At 38.0% G+C, this 25820-nt stretch overlaps 2 protein-coding genes across 6 annotated transcripts in view; one reads left to right on the top strand and one right to left on the bottom strand.

Moving 5' to 3' along the window:
* Positions 1 to 256: 256 nt before the first annotated feature.
* Positions 257 to 21775, bottom strand: AP4E1 (adaptor related protein complex 4 subunit epsilon 1). Of its 4 annotated transcripts, XM_065641913.1 has the most exons (21): positions 21611 to 21775; positions 21067 to 21138; positions 20093 to 20216; positions 17802 to 17875; positions 16257 to 16378; positions 15263 to 15422; positions 14588 to 14754; positions 13892 to 13965; positions 13500 to 13622; positions 13303 to 13412; positions 12881 to 13020; positions 11405 to 11517; positions 11154 to 11269; positions 10164 to 10466; positions 9308 to 9422; positions 7607 to 7742; positions 6512 to 6767; positions 5154 to 5729; positions 3799 to 3983; positions 2892 to 3049; positions 257 to 2429 (listed from the first exon to the last, which is right to left on the bottom strand). In XM_065641913.1, the coding sequence occupies exons 1-21, from the start codon at positions 21770 to 21772 to the stop codon at positions 2269 to 2271; spliced, it is 3447 nt and encodes a 1148-aa protein (XP_065497985.1). In that variant the 5' UTR covers positions 21773 to 21775; the 3' UTR covers positions 257 to 2268. The 4 variants fall into 4 exon arrangements, with proteins under 4 accessions (XP_065497985.1, XP_065497987.1, XP_065497988.1 ...); XM_065641915.1 differs by lacking the exons at positions 21067 to 21138; positions 21611 to 21775 and adding an exon at positions 19078 to 19332 and having other exon boundaries at positions 17777 to 17875; positions 20093 to 20172; XM_065641916.1 differs by lacking the exons at positions 21067 to 21138; positions 21611 to 21775 and adding an exon at positions 19078 to 19332 and having other exon boundaries at positions 17785 to 17875; positions 20093 to 20172.
* A 427-nt stretch (positions 21776 to 22202) lies between these two features.
* Positions 22203 to 25820, top strand: part of SCG3 (secretogranin III) — a 31437-nt gene continuing 27819 nt past the window's right edge. For both annotated transcript variants that reach the window (XM_065641519.1, XM_065641518.1), the window contains exons 1-2: positions 22203 to 22282; positions 22696 to 22923. In XM_065641519.1, the coding sequence (XP_065497591.1) occupies positions 22911 to 22923 (13 nt within the window). In that variant the 5' untranslated portion in view covers positions 22203 to 22282; positions 22696 to 22910. The remainder of the gene's footprint in view (positions 22283 to 22695; positions 22924 to 25820) is intronic.

Raw genomic sequence — 25820 nt, 5'->3', positions numbered from 1 at the left:
TCGGATAACGTGAGCTGGCACACAGAATGCTGCTCAAAAGATCTAAAGTGTACTCCAATGGATTCAAGACTTCTGCAATGTCACATTCTTCATCACTGTTCAGATGCAAATAGAAACAATTAAAATAGAAACTAGTTCTTAATACGCAGAAACACTGCTATGTGTGGTAGCAAAGAGTATCTAACGAGTATCAAGCTTTTTTTTTTAATGAAACTGAATTTTATTAAACTATAAGACATGCAAAGACAGTGATAAAGAAAAAATACTTGCTGGGCAACCTAAAAATTAAGACTGACACAGGTGCAATTCTCCATAAACCTCTTTATGTGGTGCTATGATAAAGCTCTTCAAATCTACATATTGACATCTTAACGTACACTATTCATACAGTAAAAAGGTTACAAAGAACATTACATGAACAATAAAAGGCAATATTGTCTTTTGCTGTTCTTTTAAAACACTAGGACATTGAACACCACACTGCTGAAACGGTTTAAACGCATAGGCCAGATATTATAGTTCATACGATTACAGAAGTCCATCTGCATAACACAAGTCTGATTTACCAGCAGGGACAGAGTTTGCTGGAAATTATTCCACTATAAATCAGTTTTTATTTACAGAAACTTTCTTGAAGTGCCAAGTAAACATTAAAGTATGCAAAACATTAAGTGTATTTACAGGCTCAGTGCACTTTAAATTCCTCAGTAAAAGGGTACTGAAGCAGCAATAAAAAAGGAACTTTGCTTATGTGATTATACTTGTGATAACACAAGTGGGTTGATTTAAAACAAAGAAACAAGCAAACAAAAAACAAACATCAACACATTAACATTCTTATGATAATTTCATGAACATTTGCCAAAACATTAGCAAAGCGACAGAGTAGTTTGTGTACTTTATTTTCCTTTACAACCAGTGCTTATCAGGTGAGAATCAATAACACTGAAATAAAACAAAGCATTGCCTTGTTGACATTAAACACTCAAAGGAAGAACTCTGCTGTAGAACCCATTTACATCATGTCTGAACCATGTGTACAATCTTTGATTTTTTAAATAAAAAACATGACCAGCTATAAACAACATTAAACAGTACTAAAGTTTTCATTTAGCATCCAAATAAATTAAGGTTGCTGGATTTTCAAGACTGTGAGGTTATTTCAGGAAGAAAAGGAGACAACCTAAGCAGACACATTCATCATGTATGCCGCTCCAATTCAGATCTCTTACGCTTCACCACAGCTCCTAGCCATGCGCACACAATACAGCCACATCTGTGCAAGCCAAAGGTTTGGAGAGTCACACTGAGGCTATAAATAATTAGAAGCAAACAGAAATGAGAATTTCCTCCATGTGAATTTTCATGGACAGGGACATTGGCCAGAATAAGTTCACGGGACTGACCAGAGAGCAATGAACATGTCCAGAGCCAACCATCTGCAGCTCAGACTTGATCTTATCTTCAGACGTGCACAACTGTTCTGTGACTGTCCCACAGCCCTAAGGAAAGGGAGCGTGACTGTCACACCAGGCAGGAAGAACTACAGACAGGAACCAACCTTAAGGGCCACAAATCAGCCCCCAGGAGGTGCTTCCATCCAAAGTCACACATCTGCCTCCTATCAAAAACTTATTTAGACATTACTACTTAAACAGCAAAAAAAAAAAAAAAAAAAAAAAAAAAAAATCAAAGATCATGAGAAGTGTGTTGCTCACTAAAATCTTTTAACTATTTTCAAAACATGCATTTGTTGCTGCATAAGTTACTTTACACAACCACCAACAGGGGTCTTGTTGCCAGCAGTGCTTAGAAATAGCTTTAGAAAAATTATCAAAATAAAATTAGATGATCCTGATAACTGATCATGTCTGACCTCATAATGGAGATATATTTTTCTTTAAAATCATATTTAAGTGGTTGCTATGAGGAATAATTGTTGGCATCTATAAAAGCTGCATAATAAAAATAAATACTTTCAGTCATTTACAACAAAATTTAGAAATATACATTTCACTTAAACAGGTAACAATAGTTTAATGGATTACTTGCTAGTCACTGTACAGTCCTGAGCATGTTTTTGCAGGCATAATTTAGGTCATCATTCTTCCCCCGTAAAGTCCACACGACGTATGCCAGCTGGAAGAAAACTTAAGATACTGCTTCTCCGAAGTATCACGACTTAGCTTTGGTAATTATCTGTGCAACTGCATAAATTCTTGATTTGCTTTTCACACACCAAATAGATTAAGGCAGGCACTACTGCTATTAGGATTCCTCCATCACCTTTTGACACTGATAAAGCAAACCATCTGGAAGAGCAGCACAAGGCGATCTGAACCACAGAGCCAGCATCCCTGAGTGAGTACGGCAGTGCAGCAGGCAGGGCACAGATGGAAGCAGCTGGCATGCCAGTATTCCCTCATTACCTTAAAAGAGAGGCCACAGAAAAAAAGAAGGAACAATTAACAAGTAACAATAGCTACAGTATAGTTCACAAAAATAAAAGTTTCTTTCTCTCAAACTCCATCTCTGCTGCTCTTTTCCTCTTACCCCTACTCCTGACATGTCGCCAAAAAGTCACGCCTCCTGCATGTAATCCCAGCTTCATTTTTGTCATATAGCTTCATTCCCATTTTTTTTGTCGTAACCAAAACTCTTCACAGTGCAACAGCCCCCCTGTAAAATTGACTGGTTGCTATACACTTTACACCAGCCTTCACACAGGCCCCTGACTGAGGCAAATAAAGTCCGCAGGGTAAAGCTTCTGTGCTTACTATGATTCTAAACATTCCCTGCCTTAAACTATACGACACCTGCTTTTTCCATGCACTTATTTTCCTGGGACAAATTAGAGGTTGTAAGCAATCTTACAGTATACTTTCACTCACCTATAATATCAACTATATGGAGTTTCAGCTTCTGTTGCAGCGTATTGAGAGCTGCTGAAAGGGAATCTTGAGAAGATGACATTTTTACATTCTGTTTTACATCATTCGAAAGAGACAACCACAACTTCCCAAAGTCTTCTGTAGTCATTTCCATTGGCCTAAAAATAAGTTCGTGATATCTCTCAGCAAAATACGATACAGTATTGAGAATATATTTAGTCTCCCCCAAAAAATGACACCTGGAGGCAACTGGACAACCAAGCAAACAATAAGCAAATACAGATTTGTTGAAACAAACCCCTCCTCTTCTCAGCTTAACCTTTTAAAAAGGTTTCTATTCCTTGTTTTAGATTTATAAATTTAAAAAAAATACATTATTCTGTGTAAATGAAAAACCAAAATGAATAGCCTTGAGATATCTGCCCACTGAAAGAGACAAAACAAGGCAAATGAGAGGACACTATAATGGAAAACAAGGTTGATTTCACTATAAAAGTCTATGGAAAAAAACCCACTTGCTTTTGCAACTTCTAAAATAAATGCAGCGTTTAAAAATAAATAGAATTAGTTTTCTTCTTCCCCTGCAAAAGCTGTCAGCCTTTTCATAGAATGCAGGGTACCTGTACTCAAATCACTTATTTCAGTTTGACATGTTTATATCATGCCATATTTGAAAACAGCATGCCCTTCTGTTCGCTCAGTTCTGCTACCCTCCTCAAAAACACATACTGTAGTTCAAGACTAGTCTAACCTGCAGCTACTGTCAATATTCTCACTAAATTTGTACTTCTTCCTGGAACTCTGTGCCTATTTTGTAAGTGTATAAATAACTGTTTACGATCTTTAACAGTCATCTCAATTAGATTAAAATTAGCTGTTCAACATGAAGCTATTGCAGACTATTTACCTGATGAAGTCCACCAATGATAAAGTTATTGAAAATTCCAAGTGAGTTTCCATCTCTGACTGGTAATTAATGAAGCCAGAAAGAACTCCCTGTGTACAGATTTTGTCCATGCACACACACTTCTGGCAATGTTCCACACTTTGAGCTTCAATTACAGGAAACTGGTAGGTGGGACTCTCCAAAATCTATATAATTTTTTAAAAGGAATATAGAATATAAGTCTTGCTGTCAACTTGCTTAAGTGGCTAAGATGCAGCTATAAAATTGTGTGCCTTTTATTTCAATTGATTTTTCTTGGACTATTTGGCAAGTGAACAGAGCTACCATTTCTCAGCTCTTACCAAGGATAAAAAAATCATTAACATCTACGAGAGTTCTATGAGAATTAAAACACTAGAGAAATTGATTTCTTTCTGCCATTTGGCTTCCCCACTACCCCCCCACAAATGACTGCTCAGAGAGACAGAGAACTGATGACCAAGAACCTGAATTCTGTAGTTCAGTCCCAAAATAAACTAATATACAAGAGCAGGCAACATTGCAACACACCCCAAGCTATATGGTAAAAGCAAAAAGTTGAGAAATCTAGTTATCACTTGCTGAGTGTTTCCAAGGTTCACAGTTCTGTGCTTCTTTCAGCAAAATCCATGGAGAGTCATGCTGATAGGCAATTGCTAAACAGCTTTCCAATTAAGAGAAGTTTCAATCAAGAGTATCACACACTTTTACCAACCATAGTTAAATCCCAAATGTAACTGATATCAAAAAATAAATTGACTGACTCCTCTCCAACATCAATACATGAGAATCAGAATGGAAATACAACTGATGTCTCTGAGAATAAACCACAAAACTTGAAGCAAGCCTACATTAATTTTCTGTGAAGGAAGAAACTGCACCATGCCTGCCTATTGGATAAAAACAAATGAACGCACAAGCCCAACAGTCACCTCCAGACAAAAATGTTACACAGTGATTTCTGTGGCAACTCAAGTCAGACCATTCTGAGTATGACTGGTTAGGTCTGCATTCAGTCCTAAACACCAGGAAGAAGCTGAATTCAGAACTGAAAAATCCTACATATTTGTTATGTGGAGGCAAGCAGTAGGAAATGAAATCAAGGTGAATATAAAAAGTGAGATGCTAACTTTTACATAAACAACACTAAGTTTATAACTGAGACTTCTTTCGTTACCCTTCAGGATGTGTGTAATAGCCACACCATAGTTTTTAAGAAATACTTTAGGAAAAATGCATGACTATTATATTAAAACTAAATATTGTACATTTAAATGCAAGCAAAAAGGAATAAGTTCCAAATGAATTTGAAATATAATGGAAACAAAGTTTCTCACCTGAAAATGTTCTGCTTCTTCAAACACTAAGTTCACAGCACTAAGTGCAGAAGTGGTTTTATTTGAAAGAAAAACAGTGAGCAACAAGGAGTCATCTGTCCACACCTTACACGAATACAGAGCTAAGGCATCACTCTGACAGAGTTCCACCACTTCAGAGTGAGTGAGCTCTTCCAGCTCGTCTGGTAAGGAAGGGACCAACTGTGTTTTACTGGCACTTTCACATTGAGCACTTGGAGAAGGCTGAAAAATTTCAATATTACTATCAGCAAACAAAGATGACTGTGATGGCCTACTATCTGAAAGTCTGTCATCCAGTCCAGACGTTTTTAGGGATTGAGGTGTTTCAAATCCTAAATTATCTTCTACAATACCTGAAGAACACAGGGAGGCTTCCCTTAACCTTGTGTGAATATTTCCCTCATAGTCTTCCACATTAACAGGTACTGTATCAAGTAAGGGACCAAAATCTAAAGCAGCACTATTTTGGAAGTCTGACACATCCTCACTATTTTGAGCTTCATTTAGCTTTGATTTTCTTTTGAACTTCTGAGTAGTTGTGTCCATTTTCCCCATCTGAAAAAGAAAAAATAAACTAACCAACAAACGGGCAGGGAAGTTTCTAGCAACCAGCTGTGTTACTGTTAACAGAATGAAACAGAGCAGAGGTAAATAACAACCAAGGAATCAATTCAGATGACAAACATAAGCAGATCCCAAATATTTGAATGGATCCAGTAACAGACTTCTGTTGTATTCCTTAGAGGGTATTGGATTAGCCTATAATGCAAGAATGGCTCTAGGTTCTCTAAAGCAAACTAAAAGCTCTTGTTAAAAAGCAAGCACAGGCAAACATTTTCTGGTTAAACCAGTAATAAATGCTAAGATTTGAGCTGGCTTACTATAATGCCAGTCTTAGAAAGATTACCTAATGATGAATTCTTTAATGTTCCACAAATCGCCATATATAAATAAAAAATGATGTTGACACAGGGCATCAAACTCCAGCCTTACTGCCAAATGAATGCAAACAACTCTGCAAAGCTGGGTCAAGGAAAAGTTATTAGGGAAAACTGAGGCTAAAACTTGAAGGGCAACATGTTAACAGAGAGGAGTTCCAGTTACCCAATGAGATCTGCTCCAGAAATTGCTTGATCAAGTAATATCCAACTTGTATCAGGTTCTTATCAAGCTACCAGATTATAAAAGTAATTTTCAATAGTTTTTCAATTACTCGGGTTTTTTCGCCTAGTTTTACCACAACATTAATTTGATCTCCACTTGCACATAAATATCTGTAACTGTAAATAAGGCAACATGTAAAGTTTAATCCGGCAAGTCACAAAAGAACCACTTACCAGACTGACACCAGCATTTGATCCTAGCCCGACAAACAAAGTTGATGCCAACTGCTGCTTCTCTTTGTCTTCCTCGGGGAGGCTGGCAGCTTGGTCAGACCACAATGTAGGAGGATCACCCACCTGTCCTGCTAATAAGCTGCCACAAGAAACAGTTTGTGGCTCATTTTCTTTCCCTACTTTGTTTTCTTTCTTTGGAAGATAGCCTTCTTTTCCCCATAGCTTGCGTACTCCCTCAAGTTTCAGACTGTTTGTCCTAAAAAGGCAAACGAAACAAAGCAGGATCAACTATATGAACATCATACTCAAAAACATGCCAAAACTCTATTTTAAACACCATTCAGGAGAAAGATCCCAGGAATCTCTAATTATATTTAAATAAGTTTATTGCTGATTCCTTAAAAAAATTGAGTTAATATAAGAGACTGAAAACTAGGAGAGACCTAAAAAAATATTTTTGTTTCTTTTGAGAAGTGTTTCTTTTGAGAACTCTAGCAGAAGTTAATTCAACAGATGCAGGCTAAACGCTGCAAGTCCTACACCTAAAAGCCTCACTCAAACTTTCTTACACTAAATAGTTAAAGGATCTGAAAAATCTCCCAAGCTTTCCTGCATACCAATTTACAACAGTATAAATGAAGTTAATGATTTGTATGAAGCTATGGATATGGCATTTATTTGTAGTGTTCTAAAACATTGTAAATCTTAGCTTTGCTTTTACCAAAAAACCAAACTTCTTTAAAAGGCACATTGTTTTAAGTCCGTAAAAAACAAGCATAGCCTATAACAAAGAGAAAGAAGCCAGGGAAAAAATACTTAATTGTGTAATCATCAGGTAATCCTGCTTAATTGTACTGCATTATATATCACTTAATTTGTACTTTGTGAAGAAAGTGAAAAAAAGCAGTCTAATTGCATTAGCATTTTTTCCAGTTATTTTAAAGATGATGCCATCCTGGATTTCCTTTTACATGATAGAGGTTTCCAAGTTCAACTCTATACTTTTTAGTTCCAGGTAATGAAGAAGGAAAGACACATGATACTGACAAGAACAGATGCTGAAATGTACTTCATTTCAAACACAAATTAACTCACTCTTTATGCCCTGTCTCAGCACTATTACCAGACGTATCAGAACCAAAAGATAAACCAGTGGGGGACTGTCTGCCTGTGACACCAGATGCCGACATACTTGAAGCAAATGACAATCCATAAGGTTCGAAATTCAGAGCTGCAAGACAGACAGAATCTTACAATTACAATGAGGCATAAGAAGGTAAGAAAGAAATCTATTTTCTGAAAATAGATATGCTGTACTGCTGCACTTCTCAGGCTTCCCATTCAGGATTCTATCCTCATTAAAAATGAATGTTTCTGTTCTCAAATAAGTTTATTTTACACACACAAAGGATTTATCTAAAACATGTATTCATTTGGTATTTGGTTTTAAATACTGAAATTAAACAGAGACTTCACAGCATATCACTGAAACATCTGCCAATATTTAGCATTTGCAGAGAGTACTGAATTGGATCTAAATAAGTGAGCTTTTCCATTTGTTTATGAGCCTAAATAACATTTTGAGTACACAGTATTATGTCCATATATCATTGTCTGCTTTGCAAACATACTTGACACCTTGGGTGCTAAATAATTTTCACTAAGACTTGCAAATCAGGATGAAAAATCCGCCACCTTAACTATGTTTTATGAATCAAAAAGTAGTTTCGAATAGCTTCTAAAAATTGCTTTGGACTACGACAAGCAAAACTGCAAAAACGCTGCAAACAGAGTGCTAAATGGATGTTCTTCAGCAAAGACCACTAATTTTGTTCTCAACACCTCAGTATGAGGCATTGTTATGAGCTCAATCTCACATTCAGCAGATTGTATCTCTCAGTGGGCTTTATAGGCACAGAAAAAAAACCAGTATACAGTATTCAGTTTCAATATATTTGACCTTGTTTAACATTTCTCCACCAAAATTTTTGATTTTCTGGCAGGCTTAAAGTGGAGGCTGTAGATGTAATACTCTCAATTTACAATTGTCTCAGAAAAGTGTTAAATCCTGCCAAGCTAGTAGACAATATTATTTACTATGTGCATTAACCTGCAGTCAAAATCTTATTTTAAAAATAATAACTTAGTTGTAGATAATGCAGTGTATAAGACTAATTTTTCTAATTCAACAGCAGTAAAGCAAAGCAGAGTAATGTTTTAGAAAACCTTTCCAACCTCAAAGTGAATAATTCAGCAGTGTATAAAATAAATCCTTATGTGATTGGCTATACTAAATGAATATTTATAGAGGAAAAAAAATAAAAATTAAAAAAATGCACTATAGGTAAAGGTTTTGGATATTTTTAAATAAATGAAAGCGGATACTGCTGTCCTATCTGTACCTACACGAGGTAAGAAATGCAAGATTTGTGTCATAAGTTCGCAATGATTATTATTGCAACCTATAACGCCACAGTCAAGAATAAGTGCTCAATACAGCAGTTATGAATCCTTTGCTTTAATAATCCCCATATATTTCAAATCCAGCAGAGATTATAGTAAAACATGCTCATCCGCAGAACAGCAACATACAATAAATGAACAGTCACATATACCAGCTACACAGATGTGGAACTAAAATCTAAGTTGAACTTAGCTAAATCTACAAACAGATTTGCAGATGTATTAAGATAACATTACTTTAAGAAATAATATTAACTGTACACTCAGATTATTTGTTAATACTTACCAGGTAATTTACCAGCTATTTAACAAATGCAGTAAACTAAAAGTCACCTTTTTCCTGAGAAAGTTTCTCCTCTTGTCTCTGGTGATGAGGCTTATATGGTGCTGCACCACGACCCAGTCCCTCAGCCACAAACCCATCCAGAAAAGATAAGGAAGCATCTACCTACACAGAATTAAGAAAAGTGAGAAAGCAATGAAAATATTTTCTGTACATGAGCCTGATGTCACCAGAAGAACACTGTCCTATTAGCAAATCAGGATCTCTGTCTCACACCTCATATTCCAGTGAGGCTGCTGTATTAACAGAAACTATTAAGCAAGTATGTTGAAACAGACTGCGAGCTAGAGATTTGCAACTTGAATTAACTCTTCCCGCTATTGCTTTTTGCCTAAACTAGAAAAAAGAGTGGAGTTTTCCCAAAATGGTTGATCCTACTAACATATGAAAATACTAAATTAACAAAAAAAACCCCACAAACCTCAGCAATATCAATGCTATTTTCCATCCTTTATTACGGACATTTCAGTGCAAAGATCAGTAGGTTCTAAACAGGAAACAAACCGTTTGAATTAAAAAGCAGTACCATGCCACTAAAGCAGGCCCAACTTGTCTTTAAAAAGACAACAAAAAAATAAATCGGTGTCTGAAATCATAATTTTCTTAAAAGCTACTCCAGCTTATTAACTAAACACCACAGTTCTTTATCTTTTAGTATAGAACATTATTGTTCACCACATATGCCTGAAAAAGTATGTTTCTGAAAACTCACTTTAAGTAGACTGAAGACTGGCACCAGTCAGAACTGTCAAATATAATTCATTTTGAAAACACTTTCTTACCAAAATATTCAACTCCCCAAGCTACAAAGAGGTTCATGAAGAACAGACCCTGCGGCTGCCTTACCACCATGTCATTGCAACTGGCATCAAATGGAAGCAAGTTTTTCATCAGTGCTTTGTCTTCACACAGATGCTTCAATTCAAAGGCATGTTGTCTCATGCAAGTATCTAGAGAGTTGCTGAATTCTTGTAGTAGTTTGTCAACTGTTTTTGAACAGGAGGTACGTGATGCTATCTTGGTGACTGCAGCCATTATCCACGCTTTAGTTTCAGAAGTAACAAAAGTCTTCTTCAGCAAGCTGTGTAGCTTTTTCAAAATAACTTCTGGATCAACATCTGTAACAAGGCTGGAATATTCCCCCAACACCTATTCACAAAGAGCAGACAAAATATGCATTAAGTAACACAGAGCAGTGCTTTCAGTTTTGAATTTAGAGAGTAGTAGTAAACAACACGATAAAGTCTACCTCATGTTCCACAAACTATTATTTAAACGTGTTCTAAATAATTTCATTACCATTTTGTGTTTTAAATGGCAAAGGCTTGAAATTATTTTTGTGTTTACCTCAGCACACTCCAACTTTTAGCTTCTTTAAAATTAAATAGCTGTCTTGAAAAGAAAGCTAAACATAGCAAGTAGGCCATTGCAACACATGATTTGCTCATAAAGCAGCCTCTTCCTTGGGTGGAAGCTGAAGCTTATCCAGGTACCAGACAATACAAGCACAGCACTTGGCCAGTCGCCTGCAAGGCTCAAAATGCATTTCACAACCACATCTGGCCTCATCCTGATGAAGACAGAAAGGCTCTCAGTACATGGTCAGATTCATGGGGCTGCTAAGCCATTCCAAGAGTCACCTGCCTTAAGCAAGTCAGCTTTTTCACAAATTATGACAAACTAAGAAGTCCTTGGGCACCAAAAGAGGTGACTAAAAATAGATTTCAGCATATTATCTAAAATATTAATGCTAAAAATAAAAGTTAAAGATATATATTTAAACCATCACCACCTTTGACAACTTCCTCATATCTGTGTATTCAACTCTGACCTTACCCAGCTCATAACTTGAAGGAATTTCTGTGGATACAATGCACCTTCCTCGAGTAATGCTAAATAGGACCGCACTGCATACATCCGAAGCTGATTATCTTCTTTTCCATCATCAAATCCTAGATAGAAAACAATACATACTTTGCCTGAAACACAAATCATGCCTCCCATCAAATATTTCAAAGTGTAGTTTAAGAAAAAAAGTCAGATGATTAAGGAACACATCTAATTCTTCCAAGCATTTCGGGAGTTACCTTCAGCCAACAGCCTCAGAAAGTTGTTTGGGATTTCAGGATGCACAACGTCACCTCCAACTGAAAACACAGCGTTCATTGTTTGGATGAACCACTCATTGTCAGGGGCATACGTGTCCAGACGTTAAGGAATAAAGTGCTAAGGCATAACTTTCTTTTTTAGTGCATTTCCTAGGGAAATACATTTTCCACAAATAAGCTACCCACCTTGATCTCCCCAGCAAACTGGGGGACTGATGGTCGAATATCAGCTCAATCTAACTGACGAGGAAATATCCCTGCATCTTTTACAAAGTGTTTCCTGTAAACTTCTTGAAAACTGGCAGTCAAGTAGAGAACTCTTAAGTTACTGCTCTGTTGAAAAAGCCTGCATGTGAACTTTACAGCTCCCCATTATGTGCAATTTGCTGGCTCCCCAATGAATACATTTTGTTGTGCGTGAATAAACATTAGAGTCAAAAATAAGAGTTTAAGTAGACTTCACGCAGTAGGAACAGATATGTTCACACAAGGATTTAGCTCTGGAAACCTATCCTACTGTATTTTCAGTTCACGCTTGTTCCATGCTAGCTTTCCAGCACAATCTTTTGAGTTTGTTTACCCAATATCCTGTGATCAATGACAGACTAGCTGCTTTTTTCAGCAGTGTTTTTCTGTCGATTTACTGAAAAGCAATAAACATTTTAAAGTTCTCCACAGAAAGCAACATTGCTCTTCTTATATATTTAAAGTCTGATAAGCCTTTGCTAACTTTGGAATTTAGCTTTTGCCTTCCCTCAAATAAATCCCAAAAATGCACACTTACTGAATGGAAATTTTCAACAGTACAGAAACGTTGTCTTATTTTTGCATATTGCATAACAATACAGCTTCTTTATGTACACTACTCTCTGTGCCAAGCAATGTACAAATCAGATGGTAAGGTAGCTCTCTGGTAGAAAGAGCTTACAACTCAAATTATCATACAAGAATACAAACAGAAAATCAGGCAGTGACGAGTCTAACAGCAATGCCCACCTCATGGCAAATGCCTAATCATCAGTTTCATCCTTCTGGCACAGTTAAACCTTTTCTTTATTTCTATGAAAATGTGTTATTCTTAAAAACCATACACCAATGAAGAGTTCTCTGATAGGAACATCATTCCCACAATTACTCAACAGCACTCAAGGTAGCACTGAGGCATCTCTCTCCATGCAGTGGTGTAAGACTTCAATATTTGAATTTAAAACCACAAGGTTTTAATGCTGACCTCCAAAGCCAAAATCAAGTATTTTGAGTGCCATTACTTTTTCTTAAGGAAATACAAGAAACACTGTGGTCATTCTTGTACACTTTTTTTTCTGCATTTGAAAGAATGGAAAGCACAGCCGTAACACTTCCTACTTGCAAAGATCATGAAAGATGCTTTGAAAGGTACAAATGCTACATATGCCTGAGTTCTGACTCCAAAGCTTCAGAAAAATAAAAGGATATTTCTCAGCTAGTTCTGCTATTTTCCCAACTAAGTTGATGATAGCATATTCCTCCTTGCTTTCTTTTAAGTAGCCAAGCATCTTCTGAACTATGACAATTACATTCTGTCCATTTGTAATTCTATAGAGAAGCTCTAAAGTCTGAAAGAGAATGCAAACAATATATGTAATTGGCTCTAATGACTCAAAAAAGGAAGCAGGCAAATAAACACTTCAGTACAGTGCCAAATTTGAGCAACTGTCTTTATCTGGCAAGACTTAAATGAAATACCCTGCTTATTTACACAGTTTGTCATATCAATATAGTTTATAACTGCTTCTCAATAATTGAGAAATAATATGCCTTTTACACTATTCATTTTACAAAACCAATCACCTGTCTTGAAAATTATATTATCATTTGATGTTTAAAAATTCACTGACCTCCCTTTTAATAATGGAATCTGGGTGGTCCAGACATTCAATTATTGTCATCTGGTGCTGAAGTGCCAGATTAGGGTCCTGCTGGATAACATAGGTCAGAGCCTTTAAACCTAGAATATAAGTGATTGGAAAAGATAAGAGAATGTATACTACTAGGATCAAAATCAAAACATCTTTATGAAATCAGGTAACCTTACCTAAGTATTTCAAATTAATTTTAGGTGACAAAACAAATTTTCCAATGCACTTGGCAGCCTTTTCAAGTAGTTCAGACTTGGGATGAATGGTATAAATTGTCTGGACACATTCAAATAAGATGGCTGTGGGGGGAGGAAAGCAACAGGTAATTAACGTGTAGTAAATACATCTAGAACGCAAACATTTTTAACAATCAAACAAGCTCATTGACTGTATCAAGGAACTGCAGCACTGTATCACTTGTTTTACAATTTCCTAGTCAAAACACTTAAGAACACAGTTGTATATTGAGAATATAATTAGATTTTTCAGAAGTACTGCATACATATTTTAGCACGATCAACTACTCACATTTTCAAAACTTATAATTACATAAAATAACCTCACTCACCATATGTAATATTATGATTTATATCTGCTCTTCTTAAAGATTCATCCAGAACATCATACATCAACTCACTTGTCCTGTTTAACAAGAAAAAAAAAATTCAGCACTAACAAGCACATAGTCTTGTTTTGCCAAACAGCTCAAACACTAGTATTGAAATCTGTGACAAATTATTCATATCCACAGATTCACTTTGACACGGAAGATCTCTATCACATGTTTCTAAATGGCACCTAACAAGGTGTTTGCAGCTTTGAAAAGAAACATTTACTATATCACAAGAATAAAAACACTCCCCTCACTGCTTGTATTAAAAAACCAAACATCAACAGGCAAAGTATCATGGACAACTAAGTCCTCACAAAATGACACCGCTTTTTAAAGTAAATTTACTCTGGATTTTCACACGGTTGTTTGGTAACCTAGTAACAAAAGTGGCAGCAAAAATACATACTTCTAGCATATTCCACAATAATAGTTTAGCCAATTCAGAAGCTAATAAGCTAATTTTGCAGTTTAAAAAATATCTGCTGATTGCACTGGTTAATAACAAATGTATAAGAAGTCCAACACAGAAATCCTCTTATTAAAAAATAAACATCACCCAATCAACAAAACAGAAAGCTGTCTATGAGGTACAGGTTATGACTGTATTCTTTGTACCTTGAAAACATTAATTACAGAGAAAGACCTGGTTACCTTGGATCGTCTTTTCCTAACAGCCCCAGTATTCTTAAAAGCTGAATCTGTAACCATGGCGCTGGCACGCTGTGATAGTTGAAGTCAATAGGGAGCTTTCCTCCTACTACCTGCTTTAGGATGGTTACAAAACTCTCAGTCAAGTCCTTGTATCCAGATGAGTCTTCCTATACAAAGAAATGCAATTCAAATATCTTGATACAGCACCTCAAAAGTGAGAATAATCCACAAATAGAGTAAGATCAAAATACCTACACTGACAGTTTCATTTCTTTAAATCAAACTTCTACTCTCATCCCTCAACGCCTGTAAGTTCTTCACTTTAAGCCTACGCTATTTTCTTGTACATTTGCAAAGGGAATGAATGTAACTTAAAGGCAACAGTAAAAAATTAACAAGTAAATTTCAGGAAACCTTTTAACATACTGTAGAAGTTAGATCTTCTCTCTAAGGATGCCAGTGCGAGGGTTTGGATCATGCAAGAAGTAGATCTGTCAAGCTAAATGTAGAGCTACCACAAACAAACAGAACACAGATACCCATGATCACATAAATTAACTATCACAAGTAAGCTTTTTCTGCAAAACACCTGTACAATACAGTGTGTATTTAATAATAAAACCAATACATATAAACAGCTCCTAAGTTCAGTTGTGTTTCTAATTCTTTGCCTACCTTAATCATTTGAAGATAAATATGCAAAGAAGCAGCCATGACTCCAGGATCCCTGTCACATAAGGCTTTCCGGAACTTATCATGAATATGCTGAACTTGGTTAGGAGCAATGAGATAGAATTTATATAAAGCTTGAACAGCTTTTCTTCGGATAATTTCCCTGAAGAGAAATGAGATTCACACAAAATGGAATGAAGCTGCTTGCGTATTTTAAGTATTTAACAACTTTCACTTGTTATTTCTACAGCACTGTAAAATTATGTGGCCAGTCATCAGAACATCACAATTTGAAGAGAGATGAGAACCCACGTTTTACACATTTGATTAAAAAAAAAAAAAAGACTTTGCAAATATCATCCAAGTGAGGAAGTAACAAAAAATTAAAAGCATAGTAGTGCTTGATGTCAGATTGACAATTCAACACAATGGCCACCAAAAAAACAATCAAATTGGCCACTGCTAGTCTGTGTAGTCACATGCAACTCCGAAAAATACCTGTCCAGAAGCTACTGAGTCAGTTCATTCTGCAGTTTCCTTTTAATCAACACACTAATGTTATCCTCTCTGTATGGGATATTTTAAATTAAGAATCAAACAATTCAAGGACATTGATATCTGCAGATACTTTTTTTTTAATAAAGCTCTTTATAGAAGCTTCAGTAAAAGTGTATCAGTGAAGTACTTTCAGGATCCCCATCTGTCTCTCCACTTAACTCTACAAATACTTCTTCATCCACATATTTGTTAAAACGACTCCAGCAGATAAATCCAATTACATTTACCTATGAAAACTGGTGATAAAAAAACCCAAACCTATCCAATAGTCAAGACTGCAAATAAATAAGAATCCAAGAGAAACACTGGGAGAGGAATAATTTATGTAGGTAACAATTAGAAAGAGTAACTCATAGAAAAAACACCAGTTTACTAGGCCTACAAAAATAAGTCATTCACCTATACAAGGCCGCTTGAAATTCTGTAAATAAATACGTACTTGGAATGCTGGAGCTTGTCTTCTATTAGGGGAAGAACAGCTGGAATCATCTCCCGTGGAAAGATCTGGCTGACAACGGTTAATGCCATGCACACCTCTACTAGATTAGTGCTCTGTAAGTCCTGTTAAAATCATTGAAATAAGACAGTCATTTTTCATTTAGACTTTTAAATTCTGCACAGACGTACCCCAAATGTTTCACAAGCAGGCTGCATCTAGCCCACCTACAGCCAGCATCCTACTGCCAGCCATCCTGTTGTCTGCTGACGTCCGAGAAGTGCCAGCTCTCACTGAGCTAACAGCATTCTTCCCTTCTCTTATACAGGAAGAAGGAACAAGCAGCTCCTCAGACTTATGCTATAGAACTACATTCATATTTTAAATGTATGTGAGACTGACACATAGAACTACAATCAATATCTGTTTACTGAAATAGTTTGATGACTGCAAAACTATGCTGAGTTCCCAGTTGGAATAGTGGGATGAGTCACTTCTCATAGAATTCAACAGTATTCTCTTTAGTGCCTTTGATCTAGCCCAAAGAATTAAACGAAGAAAAAAGACCAAGCTCAATAATACTGCCAGTTACATATTTGTACACTAAAATTAAGCATCACATACTCCCTAAGAGGAGAATGAAAATTACATGTAATGTTCTACAAAAGAAAAAAATAAAAATTCACAATCTGTCCAAATCCAAATAAAACCAGTAGATATAGCCCACTGTAACCTTAAACCAAAAAAGGATGGATGAGTTAATGAAATACAAGACTAGAATTATTTTTCAAAACAAATGACACATGTAAGGTTTCTAGTTCACACCATTATTTGCTCTGGCCATTTCTCCCAGATAGGCTTTAGTGCTCATATTGGTTTAGTTCTTTGTGGACTCATATTTTACTTCTTTCTCTATTGTTACTAGGTTCAAGTCAGATTTTTAGAAAAATTATAGAACAGTTTTCAATTACAACATCAAAATGAACCTCGCTTTCAGTCTATAATTACGTGACTTTGGCCTACTGTAATATAAAAATAGTAATTACAGTGACAGAGTTGTTGTAAGTCAAAATTGCTCCGTGTAAGAGGGAGTAATACAGAAGATTACACCTATGAAATATTATTGGGTAACAGATTTTCAGTATCACTCTAAAGTATATTTTCATTTTCTATGAAATTTATCAAAAGAACTCAAAGAAGTGAACAGACACTTGCTGTCAGCTAAAAGCAAAGTTTATGCTGAAATAGTCATGCATGGCTTCCTCTGGAGCTGAGAATGTACCAAATTAATACATTCTATACAGGAAGTTTTATGGTATATCTCCTTTCAAAAACATTAAAAATATAACTCCTACAGCAGGAATGCCAAGATTAAGTAAAAAAAGCCAGGGAAAGTATTTTCAAATTTTCATTGCTAAGTAAAGAAACAGCCAAATGTAAGAGAGCAAGACAGTACTAATGAGTACACAGCTTAGAGGTTGTATGACACAAAAGAGGATTGTATTGGCCCACATTTAGTTTACCTCCAGACCTCCAACAACACTGTACCTTCACAACTGTGTTCACAAGTAGAAGTAGCAATTCATGACTTTCATGGAGAAATAAAGAAACTGCCAAGTAACCTATAAAAGAAAGTAGCCGCTGTTACTACTCTCAAGCAGGAAGCAACTTCGAGATAGAAAACTTAAGATAAGAAGAGTTAATTCAATTTTAAAAACCCAACAAGAAACCCCACTGTTGGATGACAGTTGCTCCTGTTTTAAATATCAATACTTTATTTTATTTCTAGGCAAATCAGTTCTATTTAGGTTGCAGTAAAGCTCAAACAAACAACAGCTAAGAATTCATAAGCTGTGAGAAATAAGAGACATTACAATATTGTTATTGCTAAAGAGCAGCCAAGAACACCATGAGAAACGGCTTCCTGGAAAAGGAGTATCTTCTCTGCACAGACGGAAGCACATTCCTTCTAGACTACACAGCAAATGTACTTCCTTAAATCTGCTTCTTTTTTTAAAAAAAATAAAGTTCCATTTCAAATACATTTTATATTTGACTTGGAACACAGAAGTAAATTCAGCATCCTATGCCCAAAACTACTTTGTTATTTCTTAACAAGGAGGAAACAATTCAGAACTCCAGGAAAGAAACTCGCCAGCAAACTTCTTCTTCAAGACTCCTCTTCCTTTTAAACTAAGGGACTTGAAGTGGGGAGTTGGGAAGGGTGTGCCACAACTCATGACAATATTTGTATTACAAAAATGGATCTTTAAAAAGGCCTTGGTTAATTCAGGGCTTAGCGATCAAAACTTAGATGCAAATAGCTGTCTGGGCCATCCGACTGACCTATCTGCTTGTGAAACTATGGACTTGATCAGCGTAGCACACCTGCCAAAACGTAGTTCACTCATTCATTGAGGCTCACATTGGGTAAAAGAGTAATCTGTCTTGATTGGATCAACTGACAACAATTCCTTCATACAGACTTTGGTATACCACACCAAGAACAGACAAGGTTATCCTCATATATCACATACTATACTATACACACATACACACACATAACTACAGAACAACAAGAAAAAACCCAAAAACTAAAACCCTCCCACACACTCTTGATAAAATTCTTTTACCAGATTGAAGCTTAAGGGCATTTTGTGTCCAGAGAACTTTAAGCTATCTACATTTAAAAAAAAAAATGCTGCTTCACAAAAGCCTTCTCAAAAAGAGCCCTAGCATAGAAAGGTCTCAAACCAATTAATAACAAGACACATTGGTTCTTGACACTTACAGAGGTCACAAAGTTTTCTTCAAAACAGCTTACCACCTGCTCTCCCAGGTTTGGTGAAGAGAGAATTTCTTAATCCCTACCAGAGCATCTGCACTCTGGCTTTCCTTACTCAAGGATAAAGCAACTTTAAAATCATCATTTGTAACGCATTCTCTCAGAAACTCCAATACTTGAGTTGATGATCCAGATGAAATTCAAACAAAGGATATCAAACAAGCATATCCCGCAAGACATTGCTTTCCTTCTGTGTATGCAGACATAGTATTGCTTGGAGTTAAACCATTTTCTCTGCAAACAAGAAGAAATGTCTTCACTAGGCAGCTGAATCAGCAACTGCAAGGAAATTCTCCAGATGAGACAGGCTGACAGCTACTTAAAACTAAAGCTACTGGAAGCAAGTTAGTAGCCACACTGGCAGGCAAGGAAATCCCAGTAGCATGAAATTCCAAAGAAATCGGAACTCGCCTTTCAGACTTCCTCAGGAACTTCTGCATCTATGCTGTAAGAATCTCCCTATTTGCCTCATTGCCTACAACTGTTTCTAAACTAAAAAAGAACCTACAAGCACCGAACCAGAAAATATTTTAGAGCCACTCTGCTAACAGGAATAAGCCCTTTTTAAACATTCTATACAATTATCTTTAAGTTAAATGCTGGGAAACCAATGCTATGCTTGCAGAAACTGACATCAATATCTTTGTCTAATCTCACACTACAGCACTTGAAAAAGCAAGCAGTTCCTGACAGAAACTCATTTTCAGCTTGCTGTGTTTTTAAACAAAATTTCTCACAAATTACCTGTTTGTGCTGCAATTCAAAATAATGAAAGAACACCTGATGATTTAAAATCATTTCCCCTGCCTTCTGTTGTACAAGCAGATACAGAGCAGCTCACAAACTAGGGATTTAGTTATTTTCAAAGAGGAGTGAGACTAAGAAACAAGACCAAGAAAGTAGAACAACATTTTCAGTTGTATTTTTACATGAATTATAAATCCTAAGGGATTTGTTTGAGAATATTATTAAGGCTACAGCTCCATGCACATACCCACTCTTTTCTCCAAAAGATTTCCTTGCTGTGCAAGCTTGATTGCATGGATATATCCAAAGGAAGACTCATAGCCCAGCATTTCACAATAGATGAATCTCACCATACATTCTTTCATCAGTCTCTGAAATATCAAAAATACATTATTAAGAATTTTAAGTCAACCATGTTTTATGCTCTTCTTCACTGCTCTAATGAAGTAGAGGACTTGGATAGAAACATATGCGTATTCAAATTTGTTTTCTAAAACCAGTGTACTCGTAATTTTTCCTTTGCTGTGAACCTCTTCTGCAAATCAATATTCATTTTTGACCATAAAAGCAGAACTCCCATATAGTACCCTGAAAGACGTTATTTTATTTTGATTATCAGGTATGCGATGAACACTAGATTATGACTAAAATTTAAAAAAATAATTATCTGAAACATTAGATCATCACACGGCTAGCGCAAATTACTTTACCAATCACTACACTGACCTAGGATAGGTTTTCATTATGTGTGAGGTAAAATCTTATTTTTGCTTTAAAAAATTGTCACTCATGGGACTGAAATATACATCGCCTAACTCAAACCAAAAGATATCAAGTTCTGCAACTCAGTATGAACAACTGCGCACACAACGCACAGGTTCTTACATAGCACAAGTTAATGATAAGAACAACGTTACCCTGCAAAGAACGTTATCTGATGGAAGCGGTTCGTCATGTAGGTTTTTGTCTGCATTATTTCAGAAACTACAGAATGATGGACTCTGGGCGCCCATACTGTTACAGTTTGTTCACATCAAACAGAATCACAGTGTCCTCACTATTTTAACCATGCTGCAAAACCACACATTGGTACCTTGTAAAGCAGATGATTTAATACCTATAACACAGCTAAACCGTACACCCCACCTGGAAAAAGAGTGAGAACACTGTTTTGCTTCACTTTTGCTGTTCCCACAGCCTGTAACCACAAACAGAACTTACCAGGGTTGTGTTTGGGGCAGAAACTGTTGCTTTCAAACTGGTTAGCTCCTGCTGGATTAGTTTCTCTTCTTCCTGGAACAGGTTAAGCTTATTTTAATCTCACATAGATTTTGGAGATAAAATATGAGACAGAAGTCAAAGACAACAGGTAGATTTAACCATATTACACGGTTTTCTCAAAACAGGCATATACCTCACTTAATGCAGTGACCTCAGACAGCTTGTTTCAAGCACAGAGACAATAAATATTATACTAAATAAGTAACGATAATGTATTAATCAAATATAAATAATTAAAAAATTATGCCCCCCCCGCGAGCAGCCTAACGCGGCACCCCATAAATTGGCTCTGCACCGAGGCTCGTCGCCGGGTCCGCAGCAACGGACACCGCACACGGCGCCTCAGCGGCCCGCGGGGAGCGCCGGCCCCTCAGGGAGGCGGACGGCGGGAAGGGAGGGGAGCAGGGCCCGGGCCCGGCCGCTGCGGGGCGGCGGGAGGAGCGGGGGGCCCGGCCCAGCCCGGCGCGCCGCCCGCAGCCCGTACATGCTTGGAGGTGAGCGCCGTGACGCTCCGGATGAGGCTCCCGAGCCGGGAGGTGGCCGAAGCTCTGCCAGGGCCCCCGGCGCCCCCCGGGCCGCCGCCCGGCTCGTGCTGCCCCAGCAGCCCGGGCAGCGCGCTCAGCGTCCGCTCCACCACGTCGCTCATGGCGGCCCCGCCCGGAAGAGAAAAACCCCGGCGGGCCACCGGCCTCGCCGTGCACTTCCGGGGCCGGGACGGTGCCAGCCCGGTGCACTTCCGGGGCGGGGCGGAACGGAACGGGACGGGGCGGAGCGGGGAGAGCCCGGGGGCCCCGCCCCGCCCGGTGCCGGCGCGGGCCCTGGGGGCACTGTGGTGCCGCTGCGCCGTGAGGGGCGGGTGGAGCCTCGGGGGTGGCCGCGGCTGAGGTGGCACCGGCCGCGCCACCCGCCCCCACCGCCGGCGGCTGAGCCGGGAGGTGCAGCTGAAACCCGCCGTTTGGAGCGGGGCGGCCCGGCGGGGGTGGCGGCAGCGCCTGCCCGGCCTGCGGGGGTGGCTGCCGGCGGCCCCGGACCGCGCGGAGGGAGCAGCAGGTGCCGCCCGAGGGAGCGCTGCCGGGCGGGGGCGGAGCGGCCCCAGCGCCCTCCTGCCCGCGGCACCTGCTCGTTTGTCAGCATCACAAAACAAAGGCGCTCAAAGGTGGGTTTCGACGGAGAGCAGCGGGATAATGTGTAGATGGCAACTACTGTTGTTGAAGCCTGAGTGAGAACATCTAGAGTGGGGTCTTGGCCGACAGGTCTCGGGAGGGTTTTCACCACGTAGCTCCAGGGAACTACCTCTGCATTCCTCTTGCAAATGAAACAAAGGATTTCTTACCCGTGAAAAGTAAGGTGTGAATCTATAAGGTTAAAATTTACGGTTGTTCCTGACTCTTTAGATACTGGTTTTGCCATTTTGTAATACCGTGCCTTTCAAACTGAGGTTAGTTTTATGTCACCATAGCTGGACAGGAGTAGTTGCAGATGGTAAATGAACAGAAGCCTCGTTAGTTTTGGTCATTTGTTACCGAGAGAAGTGATTTCAATTAACAGAAAAGCCTCCTCCTTTGTCAGGCATGGGCCATATCGCAGTGCTGCTCTGAAACACGATGGCAAATCCTTCTGGTCCGTACACGGCTGCTGCAGGACTGTGGCTGGGATGGAGCTGGGCGTTCACCAGCAGAGCATGAAGTGGACTCATGAAAGAAGGTGCCAGATACTCCAGAGATACTGCATACTGCAAGGGGAAAAGCGCATCTAACCCAGTCATGGTTACCTGCTGTTAGGATATGCCTTTCCAAGGTTGTGTCATGAAATCTTCAGCCGATTGCAACAAGATATATTCAGATAGTCTTTACTGTATATTTTGATGTGATTATTGTTCTCTCACTGTTTTTCCTGTGAACAAGGAACAAGCATAGTGCCACTTAAATATGTGAGTCAATTGTCTCGCCAAAGACAGCAGACTAAAATAATACTGTATCGAGGTAGTTTTGGATGCTTAATTCCATTTTAGAAACCCATATATTCCTTTTCCGTTACACATATTTTTCTGAAACAAAATTACTTAACATTTTCTGGTTTGTATTTCAGTTCCAAGGTGGTTTTTTGTTTTTTTTTTTTCTGGAAAGGATGGGGTAGAAACTGAAGTAATCCTCTCTGAACTATGTGTTTCCAAGAAAAAAGTATCCCTCCATCTCCAACATATGTCTGGTCAGAAAATCGTGCTGAAGTTCGAAGCTCTAAATAGATTTATTAGCAGAAAAAGCTAAGTAGGAACAAACTGAGGGCAGTAGTTTTAAAAATATTAAAAATTGGCATTTCCTTGAAACTGAGTTGAAAGATTTGTACCTGTATTTTTTAAAGTTTTTTTATTAAATGAATTGGTTAAGAATATCTCAGTTAAGAATTAGTCATATAAGGACATCATATTATATTGTAGAAGCTAGAAAAGCTTATAAGCTTTGCAGACCAAAACTGTAAGTTCAATAAGCGTAGGAGAAGCTGCTGGTAAAGCTGATGGAGCTTGAATAAATGCTCAAATCTCAGTAGCTTTGACTTTTTTCTTTTATTTTTGGTGATTCTAGGGTCTTAAGTCCTTCTCTTCACCTTAGGTGGTGTACAGATAAATGCCGTATGTAAAATGACTTGTAGAGTACAAACCCTCAGGTTCGCTCATGGTTAATTTCTTGTACTGTTGATGATTGCATTGAAATTGAGAGGACTATTCATAGTGCACACATATGTGCAAAATACGTGACTTATCTTCAGATGATTGTAGATATATCTGATGCCCTCCATAAAGATCACCAGTAACTCTTCCAACTTTTTTTTTTTCTTTTAGGCACTGGAATATTTAGTATATCATTTAGCATAATATGAGATAAAGTAGAAAAAGCAAATCCACAAAAGTATGGAATGTTTACCATCTAGGCATAGACTTGGCAAGGTGGGTTGCTGGGTTGTTCGGATTTTTTCTGCTTTCATCTGTCTTCTGTTTTCATCGGCTAGATGAAAAACCTTGAAGTGTGGTTATAAAACAACTATAAAAATAGCACTGAACGGCTGCATTTCAATCACTTCTCTAGGCACCATATCAGCTGCACTCACCACAATAAAGAACATCCTAATTACCATTCCTGTAAGTTCTCCTTGGCATCTGACAGGCAAGTGGTATTCTTTCTGGCTCAGGAATCATCACTGGAAATAAACAGTTCTAGAATAGAAAATGGGTTGGTTGTGTATGAGCCAAAATAGAATCCAAAATAGAAAAGCTTATGCTCTTCACCGTGTTGTCTCCGTGCTGGGAAGAAGAGCGTGTAGTAGTAGATTATATAAATGATGCCAAATGAAAACAGAGGTGTAGTGAGAAACAAAGGCAGCTCTTTTACCCAGTCATTTGCCTATGATGATTAAACATATTCTGTCATAATTAGCAGAGATTATGTATTGTCTGTGATGTGTGTCATGCAAGCTTGCCAGTGCACTAAGAAGGAGTCCTGGGCCAGATGTGCAAAACCAGAGCATGGGGGTGCAGTAGTGCGCTGTGCTTCCAGTGACAGCCGGTGTCAGTGAGCGCGTTGCCTCTGTGTGAAGTCTTCACAAATAGGGAAATGGTTTGTGTCTTAAGTTTTAGGCTTGGCTCTCCTGGGATATTTTTTTCACTTACAATTTCAAGAACTAGAGTGGCTACTCCAGTCATATTGTCTTTTGCTGATGGCAGGTTTTGAATTCTTTTCTCTCCCCATCGTCAGTCCGAATCCCTACAGATTCCTTCTGTATCATTTTTGTTAGACAGGCTTCGCAAAGCAGGAGGCGATTTGGCACTAAGGAAATAACACGGCATGTGGAATTGGGAATAGTATATAAAAGATTTCACATAAACAGAAACATTTATCACGTAAACAGAAGGATATCATGTAAAATAAACACATTTGAACACAATCAGACATAGCCTTATACACAAAAAGCCATATGGAGGTGTAAATATAAATAGGTGCGTTTTTAACCAGGAACTTATTTTCACTATCGTCACCAGTTAAGAGTTCTTTTTCTGATCTCACTGCTTTATGTCTATCTTGATTTCAGCGTGTTTAAAATACACTTAACTGCTTTTGTATTGTATGGTGACTTCTGTCTGAATGACTAAATGTGTAGGGTCCTATAAATGGATGCATATTTACAATGCATTGAGGGAAATGTTCAAGTGGTATAGAAGTAAATAATGGGAACAGTAAATGGAGAGCAACTACACATTTTTTGAACATTGAGAACATTAGATAGGCAATGAACTGTTGAATTCATGTAAAACTGGGGTAGAATATCAAGCTGCATACATTGAAGAATGGAATTTTTTTTCTATATCAGTAATATGCCGTAATTTTGAGGTTCCTGTTGGTGTGTGTATATATACTAAAGATGGCAGGGGAAGAGGATACTCTGCACTTTTCTTGTGGAAGCTGCCTGTCTTCTGTGCTTCTAAAGTGAGGGAAAGTTCTGTTTAGTATAGTAATTTTCCTTGTAGGTTACCATGCAATGTGTAAATAAGGCTGTTTTGTTCTTACATACAACTGTGCTTGAAAGGTTTTTATCAAAAATATCCTATCATTCCTAGCTCTGGTACAGCTCCAAGAATAGGATCCTGACGATAGGTAAGGATTCTGGGGGACCAGTGCATTTCTGAAGGTTATTTTCATTGC

The sequence above is a fragment of the Caloenas nicobarica genome, chromosome 10 (genome assembly GCF_036013445.1).
Source record: "Caloenas nicobarica isolate bCalNic1 chromosome 10, bCalNic1.hap1, whole genome shotgun sequence".
Classification (NCBI taxonomy): Eukaryota; Metazoa; Chordata; class Aves; order Columbiformes; family Columbidae; genus Caloenas; species Caloenas nicobarica.
The sequence above is the reverse complement of the archived record's forward strand: the minus strand, read 5'-3'. Positions and strand labels throughout refer to the sequence as shown.